The sequence below is a fragment of the Moschus berezovskii genome, chromosome 2 (genome assembly GCF_049115385.1).
Source record: "Moschus berezovskii isolate FMDL1 chromosome 2, NW_MosBer_1.0, whole genome shotgun sequence".
Classification (NCBI taxonomy): domain Eukaryota; kingdom Metazoa; phylum Chordata; class Mammalia; order Artiodactyla; family Moschidae; genus Moschus; species Moschus berezovskii.
In genome coordinates, this window is record NC_142461.1 from 14,351,564 (window position 1) to 14,375,983 (window position 24,420).

Sequence of the window (24,420 nt, forward strand, 5' to 3'; positions counted from 1 at the left end):
TTGACACGCATCAATGCATGTGAACACACACACGCGCACTCACAAACACACCCAACTCTTTCAGCCTCCCTCCTCCATCCTGGGGTCCTCACAGTGCCCATGGGATATAGACCTGTCCTCACCTACTGCTAGCCAGAGATGGGGAAAGGACAGAGGGTAGGCCTGCCAGTCCCCTGCCCTGCCAGGCCCAGGGGTGCGACCAGGCTGACTCCTGGCAAGGAGCGAGATAAATGACCCACGGGTCCCCCCTGAGCTTAAGCTCCACATCCAGAGTTGCTGGGGAGTGTGGCTGAGACTGATTCCCAGTGGCCACACTGGGGCCTTTACCGCGTGGGCTGGGTGACTGAGACTGCTCCCAGTCGCAGGATGAGCGGTCCCTTGGGATTTCGGATCTTCTTGATAGCAGACGTCTTCATGAGGCTGAGTCGGTGGATGAGGTTGAAGCCTTTGGGGGAGACACCAGATGACAAGCTCAGCTGGGCAGGTGAGTGGGAGTACAGGCCACTCCAGGAAGATGGCGGAGGGGGGACAACAGCCTGAGATGGGGGCTCACCAGTCACGTTGGTCGATAAGTCACTTCTGTGTTCCAACTTGAGTCCTTCTTGCTGTGAAGGTGGGCACTGCTCCCCTGGAAAATAATTGGCAGTGGGGGCATCTGGAGGGGCTCAGGCTGAGGTGGGGGCATAGCTCTTGGGGAACCTGGGACAGAGCCAGTTCATGTTCCCTCCTCTGGATCTTCAGCCAGGCTCTGCCTTGAGCTCCTTTCAGCTTTTGCCTTCTGACCCTGGTGGTGGTTCAGTCGGTAAAGAGTCTGCCTGCAATGCAGGAGACCCGGGTTCGATCCCTAGGTCAGGAAGATCCCCTGGAGAAGGAAATGGCAACCTACTCCAATATTCTTGCCTGGGAAATCCCATGGACAGAGGAGCCTGCTGGGGTCGCAAGAGTCAGACATGACTTAGCGACTAATCCTACCTACCCACCCTGGGAGTCAGGGCACAGATGGGAAGACTGAGGCCTGGCCGAAGGCTACTAAGTGAGTTCATAACTGAGCAAGATCTCCTAGAACCCAGACCTCTCCTAGAGCCCCAGGACAGGGGCCAGGCTGCTTTCATCCTAGAGAATGAAAGAAATTCTAGACAGCTCACATATCCCACGACACACACCTGAGTGGGGGACAAAGGAGCACTTCAAGGGCAAGGAGATGTCAGATCCGCGCACACTGGATTATATATCTATGCACACGCGTGTCTGCACATGTGTGAGCTGCGGATGCCTGTGCCACCAGGGCTGCCATGTGTCGCCGCTACATGTGCTGTCAGCAATGGGTGGGGTTCCGCTTTCCGCAGCCAAAACAGACAAGCAGGCCAGACACAAGTCTGAGTCAACAGACTGACTTTTCACCTGGATAGCCACCTTATGAAACTGCGAGGAGAGACTGAGGGCCTGAGTGGACCACAAGCTCAAGGGAACCACCAGAGCCTTAGGGCTCCAGACAGGATATATGAAGAGGGTAGAGGCTCCTGCAGAAGGGGATAACTTATTCAGGTCTCCCAGACCTTAAAGGGACCAGGTAGGCAGCCATGGGCCTGCCTCTTCTCTAGGGCTGACTGAACAGAAGTTTTGAGAGAGGTACTATAACAGCAGAGATAGAGGCTAGAATTTTAAAAAAGAGAGAGCAAGCTTTTTCATCAATGCAGACAGGGTAGCTGGGACAAGGCGATGGATATAGCTCCTAGAAGCTGGGACACTGGACTCCTCGGATCCCTGGCTAGAAGAAGGAATCCTGGATCCCTAGGCTCAGTGACCAACCCCCCTCCCCGAATCCTTCTGCCCCAGGTTTGGCCAGGAAAGCTATCACCGTCTAGTATCAGCAGCAGCAAGGGGTGACTCACCCCTTGGCAATGGGCCCAAATTCCTTACAGATGTTGAAATTTTCTGCCTCAATCCCCAGGGGACCCGGTGAGGGAGAGGAGAGTAGAGCATACGTGGGAACATGCGAAAACACATATGGAGACACACAACCCACAGGTTGCCACATATACCCTCTCACATCTGTCCCTGGGTTTATCTGCCTCTTTTGGCCGGATTGGGGGTTCTAGGAGTTCTATTTCTGCTCAACTACACAGCCAGAGGGCACCCAGCAGGGCAGGGCAAGCTGCCCGGTCAACTTCCTCTGGCTTTGGGCCCTGGAAAGCTACACCCTTCTGTCTTATCCAGCGTCTGGGCCTTGAGGCGGGCCCTTCATCCAAGATTGCCAGGGAGGAGGAGGAGCACGTGGGCTGGAGGATGGATCCTCCACATGGAAAGGACTGGAGAGTCCTGGCCTGTCTGCAAGGAGAGCTTGCTGCCGGCTCCTCCCCACCACACTGGCCTCACCAGCCCTTGGGGCACAGGTTGGGTTTATGCACTGGGGAGGGGGGTTCTTCTCACACACAGAGACACAGGAGTGTGTCCAGAAGCACAGAGCAGCTCTGAGATGTAAAAACAGAGAGGCCCAGAGACGCACAGATATGTAGACAGAAACACACACACTCTCTAGCTCAGCGGTCTCCCAACTTGCGGCACCAGGCACCAGTGTCGTGGAAGACAATTTTTCCAAGGACCGGGGTCCAAGAGGGATGGTTTCAGGATGATTACATTTACTGTGCACTTTATTTCTATTATTGTTACATTACCTCCACCTCCACCTTAGGTGTTAGATCCCGGAGGTTGGGAACCCCTGCTCTAGCTCGCCTCACGCTGGTACATGTGTCCAAACAGCTCAGGCCACCCTGAGCCCAGCCTCGGGACTCTCCTATAAATGCCCACGTGACTGAGGCCCATGGTCACATACCTGCATAGGACCCCACACCTCGGAGAGCCAGCGGCAGGCCTATGGCACTCCGATCCTCACGTCATCTCACCTGCATCTGCCCCATGGCTGTAGGTAAAGCATAGACTGAGCAGCCACAAGCCAGGAGCCCAAGATGCCCACATCCTGGTCCAGAGAAGTCGACTGCAGCCACAGGACCTGAAAACCACAGGAAGGGGGACGGTGGATTCCAGAGCTCACAGAGAACAATCTCTCACGTGGGCAAGCAGCAGCCAGCCCATGGGGCCCAGGCGCTGGTCCTGGGGTGGCAGGTCTGGCCAGGCATCAGTCCCTCTCAGAGGCCCAACCACAGGCCTTGGGCTAGGATTTGGGCCACAGTGATATTCAAAATATTTAACCACCGGTATGGCACGGACACCCAGCAGCCAGCGCAGAATGCTGGCCGGAGTGGTGAAACCAGGTCCAGGCAGCATCAGGCTGTCTAGTGGACAGTTGCTGGACTAAGGAGAGATCGAGAGGGTCCTAAAAGGCCAGGTCACTGGGGATAGTACGGAAGTTTGAGGCAGAGGCTATTTGCCAAGACACTTGGAAGTACTTCAGTATTTTATCAACCTGTGCACTGTATTGGTATATGCTAATCTGGTACCTGGCTAGCTGCACCCAGCTCAGCCAGCAGGCCTTTTCTGGCACCCACAAGGGACTGACAACTGAGCTGAGTCTCCTAGAGGCATCACAGGAGCCAAGGAAGCTTCCCTCATGGGTGCAGTGGGCAGGAGAGCAGGTCACCGGGCTCGGGACCTTGTTGCCAATCTCCCCTGCTGATGGATGCTCGTCTTTTAGTTTTATTAAACCCTGATGGATGGGCCCAGATAAATCAATGCGAGCTCAGCAAGCGGCCAGGAGAGCCATACATCATCCGGCCTCCCCTGAGACAGGCAGCCGGCGCGTGCACACACAGTCATGATACACACAGATATACAGGCATATATACACACAGGCATATTTGTGCACACAAGCCTACCTACACACAAGCTCACAGAGACATGTGTCCAGGGGCCACCCAGACACACCAGCTTGAACGCATACACGTGCACACAGGCAGGCGATGACTACGCTTCCTGCAGGCCCTCCTGTTGGGAAGTTCTTAAGCAAGTCTGACCTCATTCTCTCCAGCTGCAAAGGAATTCTGTTTCCCCCTCCCTCAGTTCTGGATGGGGAACGAGAGCAGGAAGGACCCCTCGCCTCCATATATTTGGAGATAGGACCCCAACCTCCCTCTTCTTGAGGCAGTGCTGTTCCCCACCCTACTCATCCCCCATTCTGCCGGTATGCACCTCCTCTCCCTCTACCCCTATTCTGACCTCCCCCTCCTGCCAGTCAGCGGGAGGACTGCCGGCTGTGAGAGGCAGACGAGTGCATGTGGAGGCGTGAACTTCCATGTGCTCCCTGTCCCCTTCGCGCTCCTGACCTCTGGCCTCCCGCTCAGTGCCCCAGCCAGAGCAGGGCACCGCAGAGACAGGAGAGATGCTTCCGCGAGGAAACGATCCCATCCCAACAGGAAGGCACAGACTTGGGGGCAGGGAGAGTCAGAACTGCCACGGAGGTAGAGCTTATCCTGCTAGAAAGAAGAGGACTGAAGTCCAGAGAGGGAATGCCCTTTGCCCCAGGTCACACAGCAAGCCCAGAGCCGGGAGGCAACCCCCTCCACCCTCACTTACCTCGGCTGGGGATCGCCCCCACCTCACTGAGTAATCCTGGCAGCCCAGTGCAGCCAGCCCCAGAAAGCAGGGCCTGGGTTCCTCAGCCCGCTGGAAGGTCCTGGATCCCTTCTGGCCGGCTTCGCGGACCCCAAGTTCCCGGGTCCCGAGCTTTGGGGGCTGAAGGCTGTCCCGCTCGCGCGCCCGCGCGCGCGACTGCCCGGGACTGCCGGCTACTCCGGGTGGGGGACTAGGGGGCGGCTCCAGGGGGCTGGGGACTTGCCAGGGCCGCTAATGGAACACAGCTGGGCCCGCCCGCCAGGCTGGAGGAGGGCGGGAGGACCGGGAGGGGGCTCCAGCGGTGGCAGAGGCGGCGGGCCGCGCAGCCCCGCTGCTGGTCTGGCTGCGCTCCCAGGCCCGCCCCTCCCATTTGCCCGCCAGGTGAGCGAGCGAGCTAGGCGGGACCCTGCGTGCCCGGAGCTGCCCTGCAAGGGGGCTCTGGCTGCAGGCGGGTGGGGGGCGGGGGCGTCCTGCCCTTTAAGAGCCAGGCCTGGAGCTTGAAAGGCCTCCCCTTTGCCACCCCCTTCCCCTTCCCCGGCTGGGCCTCCAGAAACGGGGGTGGAGGGTGGGGAGGGTTGGGGGGGGAATGAAGACCCTCCTCCCCAGTTCCGCGGCACTCGTGACGTGGCTGCTGCCCAAGCCTCCTTGGTCAGCTTTTTCCAGTTTCTGAGCCTAACATTCCCTGTGACTCTATTCTCTGACCGTCTGAACTGGGGGGAAGGGGGGCTCCCTCCAGGAGTTGGGGATGGTGCTAAATTAACCCCTTCTTCTCTGGACTCAATTCCAGACAAGTGGAACCCAGCGGGTCCCCTTATTCCTCCTGACTCTATGAGGTTAGAAGGGTTCAAATCCCTATCCTCTAGTTTTGAACTTATTATTTATAACGATGACTTTACTTTCTCATCTGTAAAATGGGATAATGACTGCATATACTTTGTGAGCAGAAAACAAATTAGTCTGTAAAAGTGCTTACCAAGGGCACAAAAGAAGAGCTCAATAAATATTCGCTGTTTTATCATTATTATGGTGAATGCTGGCAGGATGTGAGAATGGGGGATGGGGTGAGGGGGTGACGCTGGGCCAGCCCAGCAATGGAGAGGGTTTTGCTTTATGCTCAGGATCCAAGGAAGCAAGGGGAATTGAGGTTGGATGAGGAGAAAGTTGGACTTCTGAGGAGAAGGAAGCAGGTAAAGTGCCTAGTTCTGTCCAGAGGCAGAGGGATGATCAAGGTGACCCTCCTAAGGGAGGTAGCAAATTTCTGGGCCCCAAGGATAAGGACCTATTGAGAAGTAGGTTCAAGAAGTCCTTGAGCATAAAAATGCCTGTGGGGGGAGCAACTGGAGTCCCCTGATTTGGGGGCGGGGGTCTTCCTGGAAAAGTGACCTTGTGGAGCCATAGCCCTGTGGCCCCATGTAACCTGAGGTGGGGGTTGTGAGGCAGGACTGGGATTTCCCGCCTCCAGAGCCTGAGGCGCTGAGTCAGCGGAAACCCCAGCCGTGGCCACGGAGGCGCACCACTGTGGTCCCTGCGCAGAGCTGGCCCAGATGTGGCTATGACAGTGGCAGGGCCTGGGAAGCGCTGAGCTCAGCAGGCGGGAAGTGGAGGGGGTGGGGCTTTCTGGAAGCTTTGGCCTGAGGAGTGGGTAGGCACAGGCTCTGTCTCCATAGGGTGCTGCCCCAGCGGCAGGCACTTGGGAATGAGTAGATAACACCCAGACAGAGGTCAGGCTCTGTGCTTAGCATTTCACATCGGCTAGCTCCTTTCATCCTCACAACAGCCCCAGAAAGAAAATTCTATGCTTACCCCCATTTTACAGATGGAGAAACCCGGAGCATAGGAATGACTCAATTTGCCCAAGGTCACATAGTTAGTGGGTGGTGGGGCAGGGGCCCACATCAGCTAGCCTGGACCCATTGCACACGCTCTTAACCACTGTGCCACCCTGGACACCCCCAATCCTTCCCCCACTCATACCCCAGACCCTCCTAGGCAGGAGGGGATGGTTGGACCCAGAGCAGAAGGGACCTGAGAAGCGGGAGTCCAGATCCCTTTCCATTGCTCCCTAAGGGTGCGCATATGAACAGCCAAGCCTGGGGCACAGCCTATGCCTGGATGCACTGTCACAGACACAGTCTAGAAATGGGCCTGTGCCCCTCCCTGCCCCGGACACATATATGCACCCATGCAGAAGCAGAGAGTTAGATATGTTCTCTCACAGCACATGTGGATAGACTCCGCATGCAAATGTAGACAGGTTTACACAGACACATGCACACACACAAGCACATAAGCACACTCCACATAAGCAGACACACAGAGACACACGTGTGAGCACAGATGAAGCCACAGAAATACATCCCTGGGTGTACTCAAACACAGGTGCATCATTTTCAGAATGCACACATACAGTACTTCATTTCATGTACTTGGATTTGCATAAAGAAACACATACAGGCCCATGCAGACGTGTGTGCACAGACATACACATAGAAACACACACCCGTGCCCGCAGGCATCATTCTTCATGTATGCACACAGGGAAACCTGCAGACCTGCAGAACATACACATGCACACAGACGCAGGGGGCCACACAGACTCGGCTCCCCCGGAAACCCCTGCTCAGATATGTACTCACCAGTGGGCATCCACACACACGCAGGCCATGATACTGACACAGTTACATGCATTGAGCCCCAGAAAGCCCTGCGTGCCAGCAAGCAGGGGATCCCGTGGGGTTGGGCTCTGTGCCCTCACCCCAGATGGCATCACCACGAGGTAATCAACGCTGCTAATCGCCACCAGCTGCCCCGGAGCCTGCCTGCTGCTGCCAGGCGGGGCTCCCGGGGCCTCCTGGGCCTGGGGTTGTGTGCCCAGATGTCAGCAGCGCCAAGGGCCTGCCCACCCCATTGTTCCTGCTGGCCCTTGGGGAATACCCATCTGGCAGGGGCAGCACCTGGGGCTGGGGGAAGCGAAGAGTCAAGACAGGGCCTGGTCCCAGGTCAGGCCCAGGAACCCCCACACGGCCAAGCAAGAGGTGGTCTGAACCCACACAGGCACACGTGCACACCTGGGCCCTGGCAGATGTGCACACAGGTGCACACACACACACAGGCACGTCACACAGCCGAAGCAGACTCCTGTACTGTTCCCCACAGAGCCGCCTCTCCGTGTCTTCCTCATGCTGGTAAACACCACCATAATTCATTCAGATGCTCAGGCAAACCACCCAGGAGTCATCCTTGGCTCCTTCCTCTCTCCCCGCCATCCCCACTGTCTTGTTGTTTCTACACCCAAAGCACAGCCCGCATCCACCTACTTCTCCCCAGTCTCACCCAAGCCACCCACCTCTTTTGCCTGGACTACTGCAGGAGCCTCCCCACCCCCTGCTTCCCACCCAGCAGCCAGTGAGATCTTTCCAAACCTGGATCTGTTGGCGTCACTCTCCAGCTTCAGTCTTCCAGTTTTCATTTCACCTAGAAGAACCCCGACATCTTTCCCCTGGCCTCACCAAGTCCTTCATGATCTGCCCTCTGCCTTCCTGTCCGGCCACCTCACTCCCCGAAGTTGTGGCCCCACCGGCCTCCTTTCTCAGTCTTGCATTCACCAAGTTGGTTTTCTCCTCTGGACTTCTGTACCAAGTCATCCTTCTGGAAGGATTTGCCCCTGATCTTTGCCAGACTGGCTCTTTGACATCCAGATCTCACCTCACCAGTCACCTCCTCAGTGACCTTCCCTGACCACCAGGTATAGAGGAGTCCTGAGTCGCCCTCTAATACATGACTCCGTTTCACATCTCTGCACAGCTCTGGTATTAGTTTGTATGCTTTTTCTATGAATTAAGCAAGCATCTCCATGAGGGGTTTTGTTCCGTGATACCCACTGCCCTGCACCCCACCGGCAGCCAGTGGTGAATTAGCAGATGAACGCACCCAAGCACTGCCGGGTTCTCAGACACAGATGGCCCTGCGGGAGGTGTGACACGTGAGCACAGACACGAATGTGCATGTGGGCAGAGATACACACACATGCCCAGAGGGCACGAGTCACAGAGAAGAGGCAGAGGTCAGCCCCTGGAGCGTCTCCGGATGCCTCTGTCCTGCCTCCTTTGACTCACTGAACCTGGCCTCTTTTCTCTGCCTCCGAGTCTCTTGCTGTCTTTCCTCTGTGACTCCGGCCCCCTCTCCAGCTACCTCTCATCTTTGTCTCTCCTCTTCCCCTCTGTTTTTGGATCTGCGTCTCTGATCTGTTTCCTGCATTTTTCGCGTCTTCATGTCCTTCTCTCCTGTCTCTGCCTCATCCGTGTTCTCTGCTTCTCTTCACTCTGCCTCTCTGCACTGTTTCTGGTTCTTTCTCTCTGACTGTCTCATCCTCCCTTCTTCCCCGCTAAATCAGCCCTGTCACCATGTCTCCACGGCTCTCTGCATCCCAGTGGCAGGGGGACCCATCTTTCACCTCTGGTGGCAGCTTTATGGTCCCGGCGGGCGGGCTCCACTCTGCTGATGCCCCCCTCCCTCACAGGTCATGGAGAGCTCCACACTGACAACCCCAGCCCTGGCTACATTCTTAGATGCCCAACTTCAATAGCACCTGGCACCAGGTACCTGCTTGGTTTGGCCACCCTGGAGCGTCTGGAAAGGTGAGCCCAGACTCTGACGGGCACTGCCAGGCATGTGGCAGTGGTCGGGGAGGTGGACTTTGATGGGGGAAGCGGGGACACTCCAGGCATCCTGAGCCCCAGCTTGGTTGTCCCCTGGGCTCTGCCCACCTGTTCTGAGGGACCTGTGGAGAGGCAACGGGCACAAGAGCCCTGGAGTCCAAGCCCATCTCTACCTGCTGTGTGACCCTGGACCCCAGCCTCCCCACCATCCCATGAGGCAGACAGTAGGATCCCGCGTTAACCTACCTGGTGTATTAAAACACCTCAGACCACCCTGCCTGATAATCTCAGTGATTCTCAACAGGGGAATTGTGATTTTCCACTCTGGGAGATATTCGGTAACGTCTGGAGATATCTGGGGTCATCACAGCTTGGTGAGGGGACCTCCTAACATCTAGATGACAGAGGCTACAGGACGTTGCTAAACATCCTACAGGGCACAACACGGTCTCTCACGATACAGAACGATCCGGTCCAAAATGCTCTCCTCCAAGGGGAAGATTCCACCCCTCAGAATTCCCACGCTCTCTGACCTCCTTTAAACTCTTAATCATGCTCTGACCAGGGCTAGGGGCCATTAGAAGACACAGGGGTTGCTCCTGCCTCTGCCTTCAATAACAGCAGCTAACATTTATTGAGCCCTTTTGAAGTTGCTGGCCGGCACCACGCACGGAGAAACTCATTTTAGTCTCGCCACAACAGCGGGAAGCCCAGGCACTGTTATCCCCACTCTAAGCCTGAGGAGACAGGCAGAGAGAACATGAGTAATCAGCTCAAGGTTACACAGCTAGCCAGGATGGAGCTGGATGGGAATCGGTCACTTTGGGACAGACCCACAGGGCAGAGTCCTCTCTGGAAAGGAGCCCACACAGCAGGGGTCTGGGAAGTCCCTTTCCCTCTCTGAGTCACCGTTTTTTCTTTTCTTTTTTGTAAAATATTTATTTGGCTGTGTTGGGTCTTAGTTGTGGCATACAGGATCTTTTGTTGTGGCACAAGGACTTTCTAGTTGTGGCATGAAGGCTCAGTAGTTGCAGCTCAGCATACGGGATCTTAGTCTCCCAACCAGGGATTGAACCTGCAACCCCTTCATTACAAGGCAGATTCTTAACCACCGGAGCCCAAAGGAGATCCCTGAGTTGCCATTTTTTCCATCAGTCAAATGAGATCTTAACCAGCAACAATTCTGGGAGGTGAGGTACTGTTATCACCTTCACTTCACAGGCTAGGAAAGCAAGGATTCATGATTAAAGTCCCAGAGTCATAGGGCTGGAAAGTGGTGGAGCAGAGATCTGAACTTAGTTCTGCCTGAACTCAGCTCTGTCTGACTCCAGGACCCATGATCTTAGATGGGTCACCTGCACCCTGCCCCACTCTCACCCAGAGCCTATAAGGCAGGAGAGCAGAAGTTGGGAGCTTGGAGGACTTGTTAAACACAGACTGTCAGTCCCTCACTCCCAAAGTTTCTGATTCAGCAGTCTGCTTTTCAAATAACTTCCCAGACAATGCTGGTGCTGGGCTCCAGGGACCACATGTGAGAAGCCCTGCAGAAGGGCATGGTGTTAGGTCACCTATGCTGCTGCTGTTAAGTCACTTCAATCCTGTCCGACTCTGTGTGACCCCACAGACGGCAGCCCACCAGACTCCGCCGTACCTGGGATTCTCCAGGCAAGAACACTGGAGTGGGTTGCCATTTCCTTCTCCAATGCGTGAAAGTGAAAAGTGAAAATGAAGTCACTCAGTCGTGTCCAACTAGTAGTGACCCCATGGACTGTAGCCCACCAGGCTCCTCTGTCCATGGGATTTTCTAGGCAAGAGTACTGGAGTGGCTTGCCATTGCCTTCTCCATAGATTACCTATCAGTTCAGTTCAGTTCAGTTCATTTCAGTCGCTCAGTCATGTCCGACTCTTAGCGACCCCATGAACCACAGCACGCCAGGCCTCCCTGTCCATCACCAACTCCCGGAATTCACTCAAACTCATGTCCATCGAGTCGGTGATGCCATCCAGCCACCTCATTCTCTGTCGTCCCCGTCTCCTCCTACCCCCAATCGCTCCCAGCATCAGAGTCTTTTCCAGTGAGTCAACTCGTCGCATGAGGTGGCCAAAATATTGGAGTTTCAGCTTCAGCATAAGTCCTTCCAGTGAACACCCAGGATTGATCTCCTTTAGAATGGACTGGTTGGATCTCCCTGCAGTCCAAGGGACTCTCAAGAGTCTTCTCCAACACCACAGTTCAAAAGCATCAATTCTTTGGCGATCAGCTTTCTTCACAGTCCAACTCTCACATCCATACATGACCACGGGAAAAACCATAGCCTTGACTAGACGGACCTTGGTTGGCAAAATAATGTCTCTGCTTTTTAATATGCTATCTAGGCTGGTCATAACTTTCCTTCCAAGGAGTAAGCGTCTTTTAATTTCATGGCTGCAATCAGCATCCGCAGTGATTTTGCCTGGGCCCAAATCATGGCTCTGTAATTTGGTGGCATCACTTCACCTCTTCTTCAGATAAACAGAAATACAGCACCTGTATACAGTATCAGTATACAGAAACACAGTATCTGTCACTGAGGGTTTGCTGAAAGGATTAAGGGAGAGAAAGGCGAAGGGAAAGGTGCTCTCCTGGTGTCAGCACCTACCAGATAAGCTCAAAAACGCTCACCAGCATCACCCTCCCCAACAAGGGCACCTCCCTCCTCTCCAGACAGACCGGAAGCCCCCAGGGCGGTGAAGGACTCAGTGAAGGACTTAAACAGCCTTTTCTCCTGTCTACCAGCCGCCTCCCCAGGCCTTCACAGTTCAGTTCAGTTCAGTCGCTCAGTCGTGTCTGACTCTCCGCGACCCCATGAATCACAGCACGCCAGGCCTCCCTGTCCATCACCAACTCCCGGAGTTCACTCAAACTCATGTCCACAGAGTCGGTGATGCCATCCAGCCATCTCATTCTCTGTCGTCCCCTTCTCCTCCCGCCCCCAACCTTTCCCAGCATCAGAGTCTTTTCCAGTGAGTCAACTCGTCGCATGAGGTGGCCAAAGTATTGCAGTTTCAGCTTCAGCATCAGTCCCTCCAATGAACATCCAGGATTGATCTCCTTTAGAATGGACTGGTTGGATCTCCTTGCAGTATAAGGGACTCTCAAGAGTCTTCTCCAACACCACAGTTCAAAAGCATCGATTCTTCGGCGATCAGCTTTCTTCACAGTCCAACTCTCACATCCATACATGACCACGGGAAAAACCATTGCCTTGACTAGACAGACCTTGGTTGGCAAAGTAATGTCTCTGCTTTTTAATATACTATCAAGGTTGGTCATAACTTTCCTTCCAAGGAGCAAGCGTCTTTTAATTTCATGGCTGCAATCAGCATCTGCAGTGATTTTGGAGCCCAAAAAAATAAAGTCTGACACTGTTTCCACTGTTTTTCCATCTATTTCCCATGAAGTGATGGGACCAGATGCCATGATCTTTGTTTTCTGAATGTTGAGCTTCAAGCCAACCTTTTCACTCTCCTCTTTCACTTTCATCAAGAGGCTTTTGAGTTCCTCTTCACTTTCTGCCATAAGGGTAGTGTCATCTGCATATCTGAGGTTATTGATATTTCTCCCAGCAATCTTGATTCCAGCTTGTGCTTCTTCCAGCCCAGCGTTCCTCATGATGTACTCTGCATATAAGTTAAATAAGCAAGGTGACAATATACAACCTTGACGTACACCTTTTCCTATTTGGAACCAGTCTGTTGTTCCATGTCCAGTTTTAACTGTTGCTTCCTGACCTGCATACAGGTTTCTCAAGAGGTAGGTCAGGTGGTCTGGGATTCCCATCTCTTTCAGAGTGACCTAACAGAAGCAGAAGATATTAAGAAGAGGTGGCAAGAATACACAGAAGAACTGTACAAAAAAGATCTTCACGACCAAGATAGTCACAATAACGTGATCACTGACCTAGAGCCAGACATCTTGGAATGTGAAGTCAAGTGGGCCTTAGAAAGCATCACTACTAACAAAGCTAGTGGAGGTGATGGAATTCCAGTTGAGCTATTTCAAGTCTTGAAAGATGATGCTGTGAAAGTGCTGCACTCAATATGCCAGCAGATTTGGAAAACTCAGCAGTGGCCACAGGACTGGAAGAGGTCAGTCTTCATTCCAATCCCAAAGAAAGGCAATGCCAAAGAATGCTCAAACTACCACATGCTAGTAAAGTCACACGCTAGTAAAGTCATGCTCAAAATTCTCCAAGCCAGACTTCAGCAGTATGTAAACCGTGAACTCCCAGATGTTCAAGCAGGTTTTAGAAAAGGCAGAGGCACCAGAGATCAAATTGCCAACATCCGCTGGATCATGGAGAAAGCAAGAGAGTTTCAGAAAAACATCTATTTCTGCTTCATTGACTATGCCAAAGCCTTTGACTGTGTCGATCACAATAAACTGTGGAACATTCTGAAAGAGATGGGAATCCCAGGCCTGCACAGAGCAGGACACAAAGATGACATCTCAGAACACACATGGGAGGGACAGTGCATCTGCCGAGACATCCCAAGGGTCCTGGCCCCATAGCACGGGCCTGTGGGGCAGGGTGCAGCTCAAGCAGCACTGAAGATCCTCAGATGGACCTGCCCCCCCCCAGCCTTCCTCCAGGCCCTGCCCCACCCCCAATAATCCCTTCTGGGGCAAGAGTTGGCCTCCTGAGGCCCTAGCAGGACAGTTTGTATACCTTTACCCAAGCATCATTTTGGGTACCAGCCAACTCAACTCACAGTCCTGTTTTGCTGTATAACCTTTAGCCAATCTCTAGGCCTCTCTAAGTCTTAGTTTCTTTCTTTTAAAATTTTATTTATTTATTTTGGCTGCGCTGGGTCTTCGTTGCTGCGCACGGACTTCTTCTAGTTGCAGTAAGCCGAGGTTACTCTGTTTTGGTGCACAGGCCTCTCATTGCAGTGGCTTCTTTTGTTGCTGAGCATAGGCTCTAGGGTGCACAGACTTCAGTAGTTGTAGCACATGGGCTCAGTAGTTGAGGTGCATGGGCTTAGTTGCCCCATGGCACGTGGAATCATCCCGGACCAGGTATAGAACCTGTATCTCCTGCACTGGCAGGCAGATTCTTAACCACTGGACCACCAAGAAGTCCTAGGTCTTAGTTTCTTTACCTAAAAGTCAAACAAAAACTCAGCATAGTGTTAAGGGTGGGGGCTATAGCCTCAGAATAATTGGGTTCAAACTTCACTCCTACCACTTAGAAGCTGTGTGGCTTTTGTCAAATCCCTTCATCTCCTGGAGAGAGCTTCAGTTTCCTTGTTGGTAAAATGGAATTGTCCACAGCTCAGGGATACTGTGAGAGTTCCCTGAGATGAGACATTTCAAGTGCTGTGCACAGCTCCTGACACTCAATAGATGTTAGCTATTCCATACACACGATGAGACAGTGTAACCTTACCACCACAACAAACACAGTCTGTTGGCTGCCTTCCCTCCCCACCTGCCCTTCCCATGTTTAGCTTTGAGACTATCTTCACCTTCCTTCCCAAAGAGGCTGAGGAAGGCAATTGGAAACATTCTCCCAGAAGGGGCAGATCTGAGCAGAAGCTTGGAAGAGGGAGGGGTGTAATCAATTATCAGCCTGCTAGACTGTTGCCTGGAGAGTCCCAGGGACAGGGGAGCCTGGTGGGCTGCTGTCTTTGGGATCGCACAGAGTCGGACACGACTGAAGCGACTTTGCAGCAGCAGCAGACTGTAAGCCACAGAAAGCCCTGTTTTTGCTACCATTTTATCCCCGGAGCATGTGACAGAATAGGCCCTTTATAAATACTGGCAGCAGGAATGAAACAGGGCCCAGGACAAACTCCCTTTGGTGGAGAGCAAGTCAAGGAGTCTCCTGAGTGAGGCATGGTGGGGAGAGGAGCACTTGGGGACTCCCGGATTCTGTCTTTGCATGCAAGAGCCTCAGACAGTTGGACTCATAAATTCTTTGAATCCTGGAACTCTGGGTGGAGAGAAACTGGCTGCTGCCCAGCCCCACCTCCTCCCAGTAGTGCCCGGGGCTGGGTTGGGGAGTCCTGACAACTTAGCTAGAAAAGGGAGACTGAGGGAGTGGATTTTCAGGGTAAAAATCCAACTTTTTCATCAAGGCAGGAAATAAAATCTAAGCTCGGAGAAGGTTTGTTCCTGGCTCTGCTACTCCCTGGCTTCGTTCTCTTCCTTTACCTCTCTAAGCCCTTAGTTTCCATATCTGTAAAATGGGGTGATAACGATAGCACCTAACCACATGGAACTGTCGGGAGGATTAAATGAGATAATACATGAAACTAAGCCAAGTCCATAGTAAATGCTCAAAAATGTTAATTATTAACATCATTAGTACTGGAGAGGGCTGCTAATTCACCGGGCACGCTTGCCTGCATCTTACACCCACGTTCATCGCTGGCAGTCCCTCCCCACCCTACTTGCCTTCCTATTTACAAAGCTGATTTCATGTAGCTGTGAAAAGTCAATGACATTTCCAACAGATATCAGACAATTTTTTCCATGAAGTGGCCTAAATAATATATTATAAAGAAATAAAATCAACTGGAGTATTGTCATTCTTGATCATTCAGAAAAGGCTTGACATTGGTGTCTGGATGCCAGAGGACAGGTGGTTGGAAGGTGGGGAGAAAGAGCCTGGGACAGGGGACCTGGATTCGGGGCCTGTGCCCTTTGCCAACAAGGAAAAGATGATCTTAGAGACTGTTGAGACCCTTTGTTCCCTGAGCCTGAGGCTCTTAAACCTGTAATGGCCGAAACATGCCCCCTCCTCAGAACGGGAACCAGCGTTAGTCTCTCAGTCATGTCCCATTCTTTGTGACCCCATGGACTGTAGCCTGCCAGGCTCCTCCATCCATGGGATTTTCCAGGCAAGAATACTGGAGCGGGTTGCCATTTCCTTCTCCAGGGGATCTTCCCAGCCCAGGAATTGAACCCGGGTCTCCGGTTCAATGCAGATTCTTTACCATCTGAGCCAGGTAAGCCAGACCCATGCAAAGCCAGGATGCTGCCCTTCCTCCCTCCACTATGACCCAAGCGTTCCACATTCACTTAAGCGCCCTGACCAGGCCCCAGTCATCTTAGCTGAGCTCCTGGGGGTAAGAGGTGGGGCTCACCACACCACACCCATTAATCCTCCTCTGTACATCCAGAAGCAGAGAAAAATAGGTGCCAGAGATAACTGACTTGCTGAGCTGCAACTAAACCCACATGTAACACCCAGCAGGTCACTGCTGCTTTTTAAAGAATAATTTTAATCGTCTGGACAATCCTACATATCTATTCTTATCCCAGTTTTACAGGTGAATGAGTGTCATCTTCAACTCGAGCACTTTACCGTAAGGAAACAGGCCGGGCGAAGTGGCTGGCTAGGAGTCAGAGCTGGGATTTGAACCCAAGAATATCACAGCACAATCTGCTGTGTGATAGGCCCCTTCCTTTCTCCTGGACTCAGCTTTCTCATCTGTTGAATGGGAATGCTAACTCTGGAATCTCGAAGATCCAAGTTGGAACTTCTTGCTGCCCGGAGGCCAGGTCCCCACCCAGAAGCCTAGAACACCTCTGTGGGCCTGGGCAGGAGAGAAGGGCAGGTGTAGACTTGACTGCCCGCGGGCGGGTGGGGGATGGGGGCGCTGCCGGCAGGCACACAAAAACAACAAAATAAATCAGGACCGGGGGACTCCTAATCCTTCCCGGCTGTGGCTGCTACCGCTCACGCGGCCGGGTCCGCCATCGCCTGGCTGGCTCCCCGGGCCTGGGAGGGGGACATGGCACGGCCAAGAGTGCAGAGTCGGGCCAACAGGATCGGAGCGATGCCCAGCTGTCAAGGCGGCCTCGGCTCCCCAGCCATCAAGGCGTCCTCGGCTCCCGAGACCGGGGAAGGCCCTGCCGGCAGGGTGACTCAGGCCTCCCAGACCCCCTCCTGCGTAGGCACGCTCCCGGGCCTCGATCTATTTTTAGAGCCGGCTCCAGGCCTGAGCGTCGACGGGCAGGGAAGGGGGGCGGGGGGAGATTCATGGGGTGCAGCCGCCTGACCAGCTTCTCCAGCTCAGGACTTAAGCCCCAGGACCTCCAGCTGTCTGTCTAGCAAAGAGCGGAAACACTTGGGGTTTGGTGGGGGGTGGGGAGGTGCGCGCCCAGAAAATATATCTCCCTTTTCCCTTTGGGCTCCGCAAGGCCTGATAGTTCTAGGGAGCTGGGCGCGGCCTCCTGAGAAACGACCTCTGTTAAGTGGGGCCAGGAGCCTCCCGACCGTCCGTCTGTCTGGCTATTGGACTGAAAGTCAGAGCGGGCAGGACTCCCGGGCGACCGCAAAGGCTGGGACGGGGCGGGGGCCGGGAGTGCTGGAAGAGAGGGGAGGATGCCTCCAGTTTCGGGAGATCCCAACCCCACCCCGCCAGAGGCCACGCCCCTAGCCCGCCTTGGGCCACACCCACGGCCCGGGTGGCATCCCTGACTCCACCTTGGGCCCCGCCTCCTAACTAGCTCCGCCCACAGCCAAGTACGTGTCCTGTTCCCACAGTCCAGGAAGGCCTAGATGCCATTCTCCTTAACAGCCTGGCACCGGAACTGGGCCCTATTTGGGAGCTGGGCAAAAGTGAGAGGGATGGTGGCCTCCTCCCCCAGCGTGAGGTCGGGAGAAGGAGAGCATCGAGGGCAACAATGGCGCCATTGATGGGGATGCCTGTAGGCTGGGGACCTATCTGTGGGAGCCAGGCAGTTTTGGAGGCTGAAGGGGTGGAGGCAGCCCCCAGCACGGAAACACCCCTGTATACCTGGGCACAGAGCTCTACACCGAGGGGACCTGGGGCAGAGGGCCCTTACTACTTGGGCCCTCGAAGCTGAGAACAGAGTCCTAGGGGGTGGGGACAGCTGATGACCCCAAATATTGATACATGTGCTCTGGGTCGAGTTCAGGGACACACGGGGTTTGGAGAAGCCCAAGTGGAGGCCCAGCCCACTGAGGGTGAGGGGCAGAGGATGAGAGGCGGAGCCGGTCTCCCAGCACCAGCCCTCCATCTAGTGGGAAGTTTGGGAATCGCCGGATGCAGAGATGGGGTGCGGGGAGGGGTCCATTGCACCCCCAATCTTTCCTTCTTCTCCCTAGATTTTCTGCTGACACCTTCACACCACCATGCTGCTCTGCTCCATCTCAAGGATTCACCCCTGCTAGTCATTCGAAAATCCACCCTCCCCTTACCCCAAAAACCTATCCCTTTTCCCTCATTGCTTATGGATAATGCCCGTTTCTGTTCATCACCGCCACCATCAGGGGTCCAGGCAGCCACCATCCTTTGTCTGGATCCCTGCAGTTCCTGCAACTGCCCTCCCTGCCTCCAATTTTACCCTCTCCCCATTCATTCTTCTACTACTAGTCAACTAAATGTTTCTGAACCAGACCTCTGCTTGGGTCACTTCCTTGATTAATTTTTTCCTGTGGCTTCTCGTGGTCAGATGAACTCCAGACCTTGGCTTGGGACTTGGGAGGCTCTTCATCATCCAGACTCACCTCCTTCAATCCCAGCTATTCTCACAGGGCAGTTATCAGTTCATCACACACCCCTGTTGGCTTTCACCTTGAGGCCTTCATACCTGCTGTTCCCTCCTCCTGGAATACTTTTCCTTGCTGTCTTCCGGACTCTGTCTGGCAAAAAAAAAAAAGAAATCCCCTCCTTGGGAGGCTTTTCCTGACCTTCTGGCATGAGTTAGGTACCTCTTGTCTGAGCTCCCACAGGACCCAGTGCCTGGGTCTCTCATCACTTATCCACTTTTGTGGAGTATATTTTATTGAGATGTTAATTATTTTGCTCCCTTCCCAGTTCCAAGCTGGTATCTGAGCCCTTTGATTTTTCTAGCCTCGGGGAACTTGTGAGGGGTTGAACACAAAAGCTGCTTGAAGTTTGATGGCTCATCCTGACTTTTGAAAAAGCTAACCTTCTGGAAGTGACTGCGCTAGGTGTTCCCAAGGGATGGGGAGAAGAGGGCAGCCAATGAGGGCAGAGAAAGGAGAGCATGCAGCTAGCTGCAGAGGATTCAGAAGCAGGGGTCGTCTGAACGGTGGAGATCTGGGTCCAGTAGCCCCTTCCCCAACAGATGATGGGAACTGAGGGGGCGGGTGGAACACCTGAGGAGGCCAGAGCCCAAGCACTGGCGTACCAGCCTCGATGCCTCCAGGTGGCAGAGGAGCAGCTGAGTTGCCAAAGCTCAAGGGACCCCATGGACTAGTACAATGAGCATCTATCTCTTGGTAACCAGTGTACCCAGAATCAGGACTCCATGTTTAGACCCCAGATGGGACACAAGCCTATGGGGAAAGTGACAGGCAGCCCCGAGGATCGTTGAGATTGAATCTTCTGCCAACATGTAGGAAAGGGCTTAGAGTGAGAGTCAGATTGGAGCTGATTTAATGAGAATACAAAAATAGGGTGTTTCTTGAGTCCGTGTGCCAATAGTCCCACCCACCCCACCTGTCTGTGCTTCCAACCGCAGGACTGAGGCTAGGTGTGCCTCATTCAGAATTGAATTCTTAGGACCCAGTGCGGTGCCTGGCACTTTATAAGGATGCATTCAAAATGTATTTGTTGAATTCATTTTTCCTTGGGAGCTACAGAAATCTTTCTAAAGCCCAAGTCTGTCCCAGTGATTTGCCAGCAGTCCTCAAAATAAAATCCAAATGCCTATTGTGGCCCACAAGGCCCACTGCCATCAGACCTGCCTCCCTTCGCCACCTCATCGCTGCAGCCCATCCTCCTGATGCTTTCCTCTCCACCCAAACCTCATGATTTGCAATTGTCCCAACTTTCCAGGTTGTTTCATGCCTCCGTGCATTTGCTTACGTGGCACCCTCCACCAGCAGTGTCCTTTCCCTTTTCTTTGCCTGCTGAGTTTTCAGTCTTCAAAGCTCTGTACAAGTGTAGTCTTCTTTAAGTGCCTCCCCTGACACCCTCCCCCTAAAGGCAGAGGAGACACCTCCTGCTGTTGGGCCTATTGCTCATGTCCAGGTCTGACTTCCTCTTCCCAGGCTCCTTTTCCTGGGTCGTGAGCTTCCCTCGTGTGATGAGGCCCCAGTGCCCAGAGCAGCGCCAGGTTCACCACAGTTCTCCATAAATGCTCAGTGTCCCCTGAGCACTAGTCCTGACTCTCCCCTCCGTGGACTCCTGGCCTAATGTTGAGCAACCTCTCCCCTCTGTGGGCCTGTTTTCCCTCTCTGCACAATGTGGAACGGGGGGAGTGAAACTCGTGGTTTCTAAGGACCCTTCCTTCCCTGAGTTGGTATTGGAAGTGATGGCATGTCATCATTAATCACCTATGTGTGCTGTCGGCCAGCTAAGGGCAGAGCCCACTCAGACATGTAGCTGCACGTGGTAGTGTCAAGGGACCATCTGGGAGCAAACCCCTGCCTAAATAGCTGCACATAACTCTCTCACACACAAGTGGACGTGGCCTTCATCCCCAATCAACCGTTGGCCCTAACACTAAAAAATTCATCAGCAGCTGGAGATGCCAGTCCAGCAGCAAGTTAATATGCAAGGAAGAAGCCTCCTGCAATATGCATGCTCAAAGGCTGATGTTCTCTGGGGCTCTCCCCTTTCCAGGCCGGCACATACAACACCCTCCCTCCACCCCGAAGTCTAGACGCAGACGCAGTTGGTCTGCGGTAGGGAAACAAGGGCCAGAGGCTTAGCTCTACCACCTCCCTGGACACTTGCCTCTTGATCTCCTATGGGAACCTTAAACTACACATTCATTCACTCATTCATTCAGCATTAGCTATGGAGTTCCTATCATGTGCCAGGCAATGGTGTGAATGTCAGAGACTCACCCTGTTTTGCCCTCACAGGCTTACAGTCTGGGGGAGGAGACAGCCCTCCTCCAGGGAATCTTCCCAACCCAGGGATCGAACCCAGGTCTCCCACACTGCAGGCAGATTCTTTACCATCTGAGCCACCAGGGAAGCCCAAACAGAAGATAGGTGCCATATTTTCACCAGGAGAAGTGGTACTATGGAAGGATTAGGGTGATGTGATTAAAAATGGTCCAGAAGTGCAAGGGGTATGCTGGAGGTGCATTAGAGCTTCAATCAAAAGATGGGAAGCCATCAAAGCAGATAACCAGGGAAGAACCTTTCAAGTGGTGGGTATAGCATACGCAAAGGCCCTGGGGTGGGAGAAACTGTGTTCAAAGAGCATAAAGGAGGCCACGTGACTGGAGCTTTGTCAAGAGAGACGGTCAGGGACCATAGGAAGGAAATGTAACTTTATTCTAAGAGAAACAAGAGGCCCTGGAAAGTTTGGGGCAGAGGAAACAAAATCCATCCCTTTGTCCTGCTTCCCTCTTCTGTGTCCTTCTTAAAAAGTACGCCTTCCTCATCTTTACATTGTCAGTGCCCAGTTCAGGGTCTGGCATAACTGGGCATCAGACAGTGTTTACTGGATAAATGAATGACCAAGCCAGGCTCTTGTGGCTTTAGGCTTGACTGAGTGGCTCCGAGAGGATCAACTGGGCTGCTGTGAAGTCTCGGCAGCTCAGAATGGGAGTCATCTGGGCCAGACTAAGACATTTAGATGTTCTCATACTCCGCATACATGATTCATAACAGAAATAACAGTAACCCACGAGGCATAATACTTACGTGTCTGCTGAAAGGAAAACAACTTCTTTGTGGATTTTTCAATCATGAAACTCTGGACAAGTTCATCAAAGCAGTATTTCTTCACATTTGTGTGTGTGTGTGTGTATGTGTGTGTACCTATGTTGTTGCCACCTTGCTGGTGCCCCAAACTGGACTGCCTGTTGGGTCACACCCAGTGCTAGATGGCTGGCCTGACCCGACTGTCCCCTTGGTGACACAGTCTTGGCTCCTGAGCTCTGGATAATGAGGAACACCTAGGGGGCCACAGTGGCCCAGGCCCAACTGATAGTGAGCAGTCTCAGAGCATCGTTGCCAGCAGCTTCTCAAGGCTGCACCAGGTGTGACAACTGCTCGGTGTGAGAACTCTCCTAACACCCCCTTGGGTCACCAAGGTTTACCCTGTCCATCCCTGACCCTCTGAAACTATGAAAAATGATCCAGGCCCTAAGAAACTTCTCAGAAGAGGAATCTAAGGCTCAGAGAGGTTATTTAATTTACCCAAGGTCGATCAGAAGTTTGGGATGGAGTTGTGGTTTGAGCACAAGCCTGGCCCGTAAAGCAGACTCCATGCCCTTCCTGAGGCTGGGTGGGCTGGCCTGGGTGCAGAGGCACAGCCCCCCAGCCCATATCTGGATCCACAGAGCTGACAAGAACACATGGTGGAGCTGGACCCAGCCTAGTTTTGAGATGGGCTCTGCCCTCCCCTCAGCTTCTTTCACTGCTCAGAGGGGCTCTAGGCTAAGGTCAACTCTCCCCAAAGCCCATCTCCAGGGCCCAGAGAAGGACTCCATATAAAGTCCCTGTGTGGGTTCCACAGCATCACACGGACACAGTGGTGGGCACGTGAGAGGGGTTCCAGAAGCCTGAGCCAATATGGCCCTTGGGTTCTGGGTCTCAGGATTGACCCTCACTTTTGTCCCACAGTGGGTCCTTCACGATTTCTATCCCTCCCTTCATTGCTCGACCTGCAACCACACCTGCTCTATATATGGACCTTGCAGGGAGTTAGGTTCAGTCCCTGCCTGGGAGGAATGTGTACCTCCCTACCTCCTCCTCGCTGGAGACAAAGCTCAGGAAACTCAAACAAAGCAGATCAGTGATTTTCAGGGAGAATGGGAGGCTGGGTGGCTAAGGGCAGCAATCCCACATGCAGCCAGTTTTCCCAAGCGGACACTGGCTGAGCTCCGCCACCCCTGGGTTCCAGTACTACATCACCCCACCCTGCCCCCCATGGGTGGGAAGTGACAGATGAATCTGAGGAAGTGGAGGAGGGGAGTCAGCAATCGATGGCATTAACATGGTGCCCAAATTAAATATTGACTTTCTCTGTTGACCCTGGGGATGCCTGGATTGATGGCTGGGGCTGTGCTGTGCCACCACCAGTAATGGGGACATACCAGCCTGGAGCAGGGTCAGTGGGCAGCTGAGGTTTGTGGGGTGAGTTTGCCCCTGTTCCTGACTGGTCAGAAGGAACAGGGTCAAGGGCTGCAGAGAGCCCAAGGCAGTGGGTTTGTCTGTCCATCTTGTGCCTGGGAGCTCCCTATTCTGTAGAGTCCAGAGTTCCCTCTTCCCAGAAGACCTTAGAGCCAAGATTTCATTGAATGCCCACCCCTCTGCTCCCCCACCCTCCTTCAGGAACTGTGGCTGGCCTGCTGCCCAGCAAATGAGCAGAATCAATCTCTGTGATGATATCCATTACCAGGGCTCAGGACCCTGCCTCCCAGGATGGTAAGGCTGGTTATTTTTGGTCTATCATTATGTAGGATCTTGGGGAGGGGGTAAGGACGGCCTCTCCATCCTTGGAAACATTCCATCATCCTCTCCAGGTAACTTCACCTTCAGAATCAACAGTGGCCCCTGAGCTTTCTTTCCTTTTCATAGCTCCACTTCAGGAATTGTCTATCCTGCCTTAATTTCTTCACCTCGCCCTCACCTTGCAGCCTGCTCCAGTACGCTTCCTGTCATGTCGGTTACTCTAGTCCCACCCTTCTCCTGAACTCTAGTCCTGTATGTCTAACCACCTACTTCCTGCTTGAAATTCCCCCCTTGACTACTCCAAGGTATTGCAGTGTTAACAGGCTCAAGGTGAAAGTCGTAATTGTCTCCCGCACAGCTGGTCCTCTTCCTGGCCTCCGAATTCAGTGGCATGGTCATCCATCCAGGCATGTTAAGACAGAAGCCCACCAGTTGCCCTTGGCTCCTTCTGATAACGCCCATACCAGGGGCTGACAATTCCATTGCTGCACACATACAGATTGCGTGCCCCTTCTGTAGCATCCCCCTAATTTAAGTTTCCTTGTTATGGGTGGTCTCTTCATTGGTCCCTCCACATCCATCTCACTCTTCAGTAACTGCCCCCATCCATTTCCCATCCACCCTGAGCAATCCTATTAAATCTGATCCTGCCACCCCCTGCCCAACACCCTTCTTGGATTTCCACTAGTCTGAAATACCAAAACCCTTATTAGAGTCTCCCCTGCCCTGGACACTTAGCAAGTGCTTCAAGAGCCTGAGAGGGTAGGGGGGGTTCCTGGGGTTGGTGTCCT

The 24,420-nt window shown here is 53.5% G+C and overlaps 2 protein-coding genes across 5 annotated transcripts in view; one reads left to right on the forward strand and one right to left on the reverse strand.

Moving 5' to 3' along the window:
• Nucleotides 1-4,795, reverse strand: part of COL16A1 (collagen type XVI alpha 1 chain) — a 51,749-nt gene extending 46,954 nt beyond the window's left edge. For 2 of the 4 annotated variants that reach the window (XM_055397855.2, XM_055397858.2), the window contains exons 1-4: nt 4,531-4,794; nt 2,904-3,010; nt 554-628; nt 328-445 (exon numbers count right to left, since the gene is read on the reverse strand). In XM_055397855.2, coding sequence (XP_055253830.1) covers nt 328-445; nt 554-628; nt 2,904-2,976 — 266 coding nt within the window. In that variant the 5' untranslated portion in view covers nt 2,977-3,010; nt 4,531-4,794. Of the gene's footprint in view, nt 1-327; nt 446-553; nt 629-2,903; nt 3,011-4,280; nt 4,319-4,530 lie in introns of those variants that run through there. The other 2 variants (XM_055397857.2, XM_055397856.2) reach the window with 2 other exon arrangements.
• Nucleotides 4,141-24,045, forward strand: LOC148778487 (uncharacterized). The gene is made up of 8 exons (XM_088841198.1): nt 4,141-4,210; nt 4,815-4,950; nt 7,330-7,446; nt 8,557-8,631; nt 9,087-9,205; nt 9,324-9,444; nt 23,510-23,602; nt 23,988-24,045. Exons 1-8 carry the CDS (start codon nt 4,141-4,143, stop codon nt 24,043-24,045), a joined length of 789 nt encoding a protein of 262 aa, XP_088697324.1.
• Nucleotides 24,046-24,420: the final 375 nt, after the last annotated feature.

What these genes read in the sequence shown, in the direction of transcription:
- LOC148778487 (XM_088841198.1), top strand. Translation starts at nt 4,141, where the DNA reads ATGCACCTCCTCTCCCTCTACCCCTATTCTGACCTCCCCCTCCTGCCA. An exon ending in CAGCGGGAGGACTGCCGGCT is followed by an intron (nt 4,211 to 4,814) that starts GTGAGAGGCAGA and finishes AATGGAACACAG; the next exon opens with CTGGGCCCGCCCGCCAGGCT. An exon ending in GGACCCTGCCTCCCAGGATG is followed by an intron (nt 23,603 to 23,987) that starts GTAAGGCTGGTT and finishes TCTCCCGCACAG; the next exon opens with CTGGTCCTCTTCCTGGCCTC.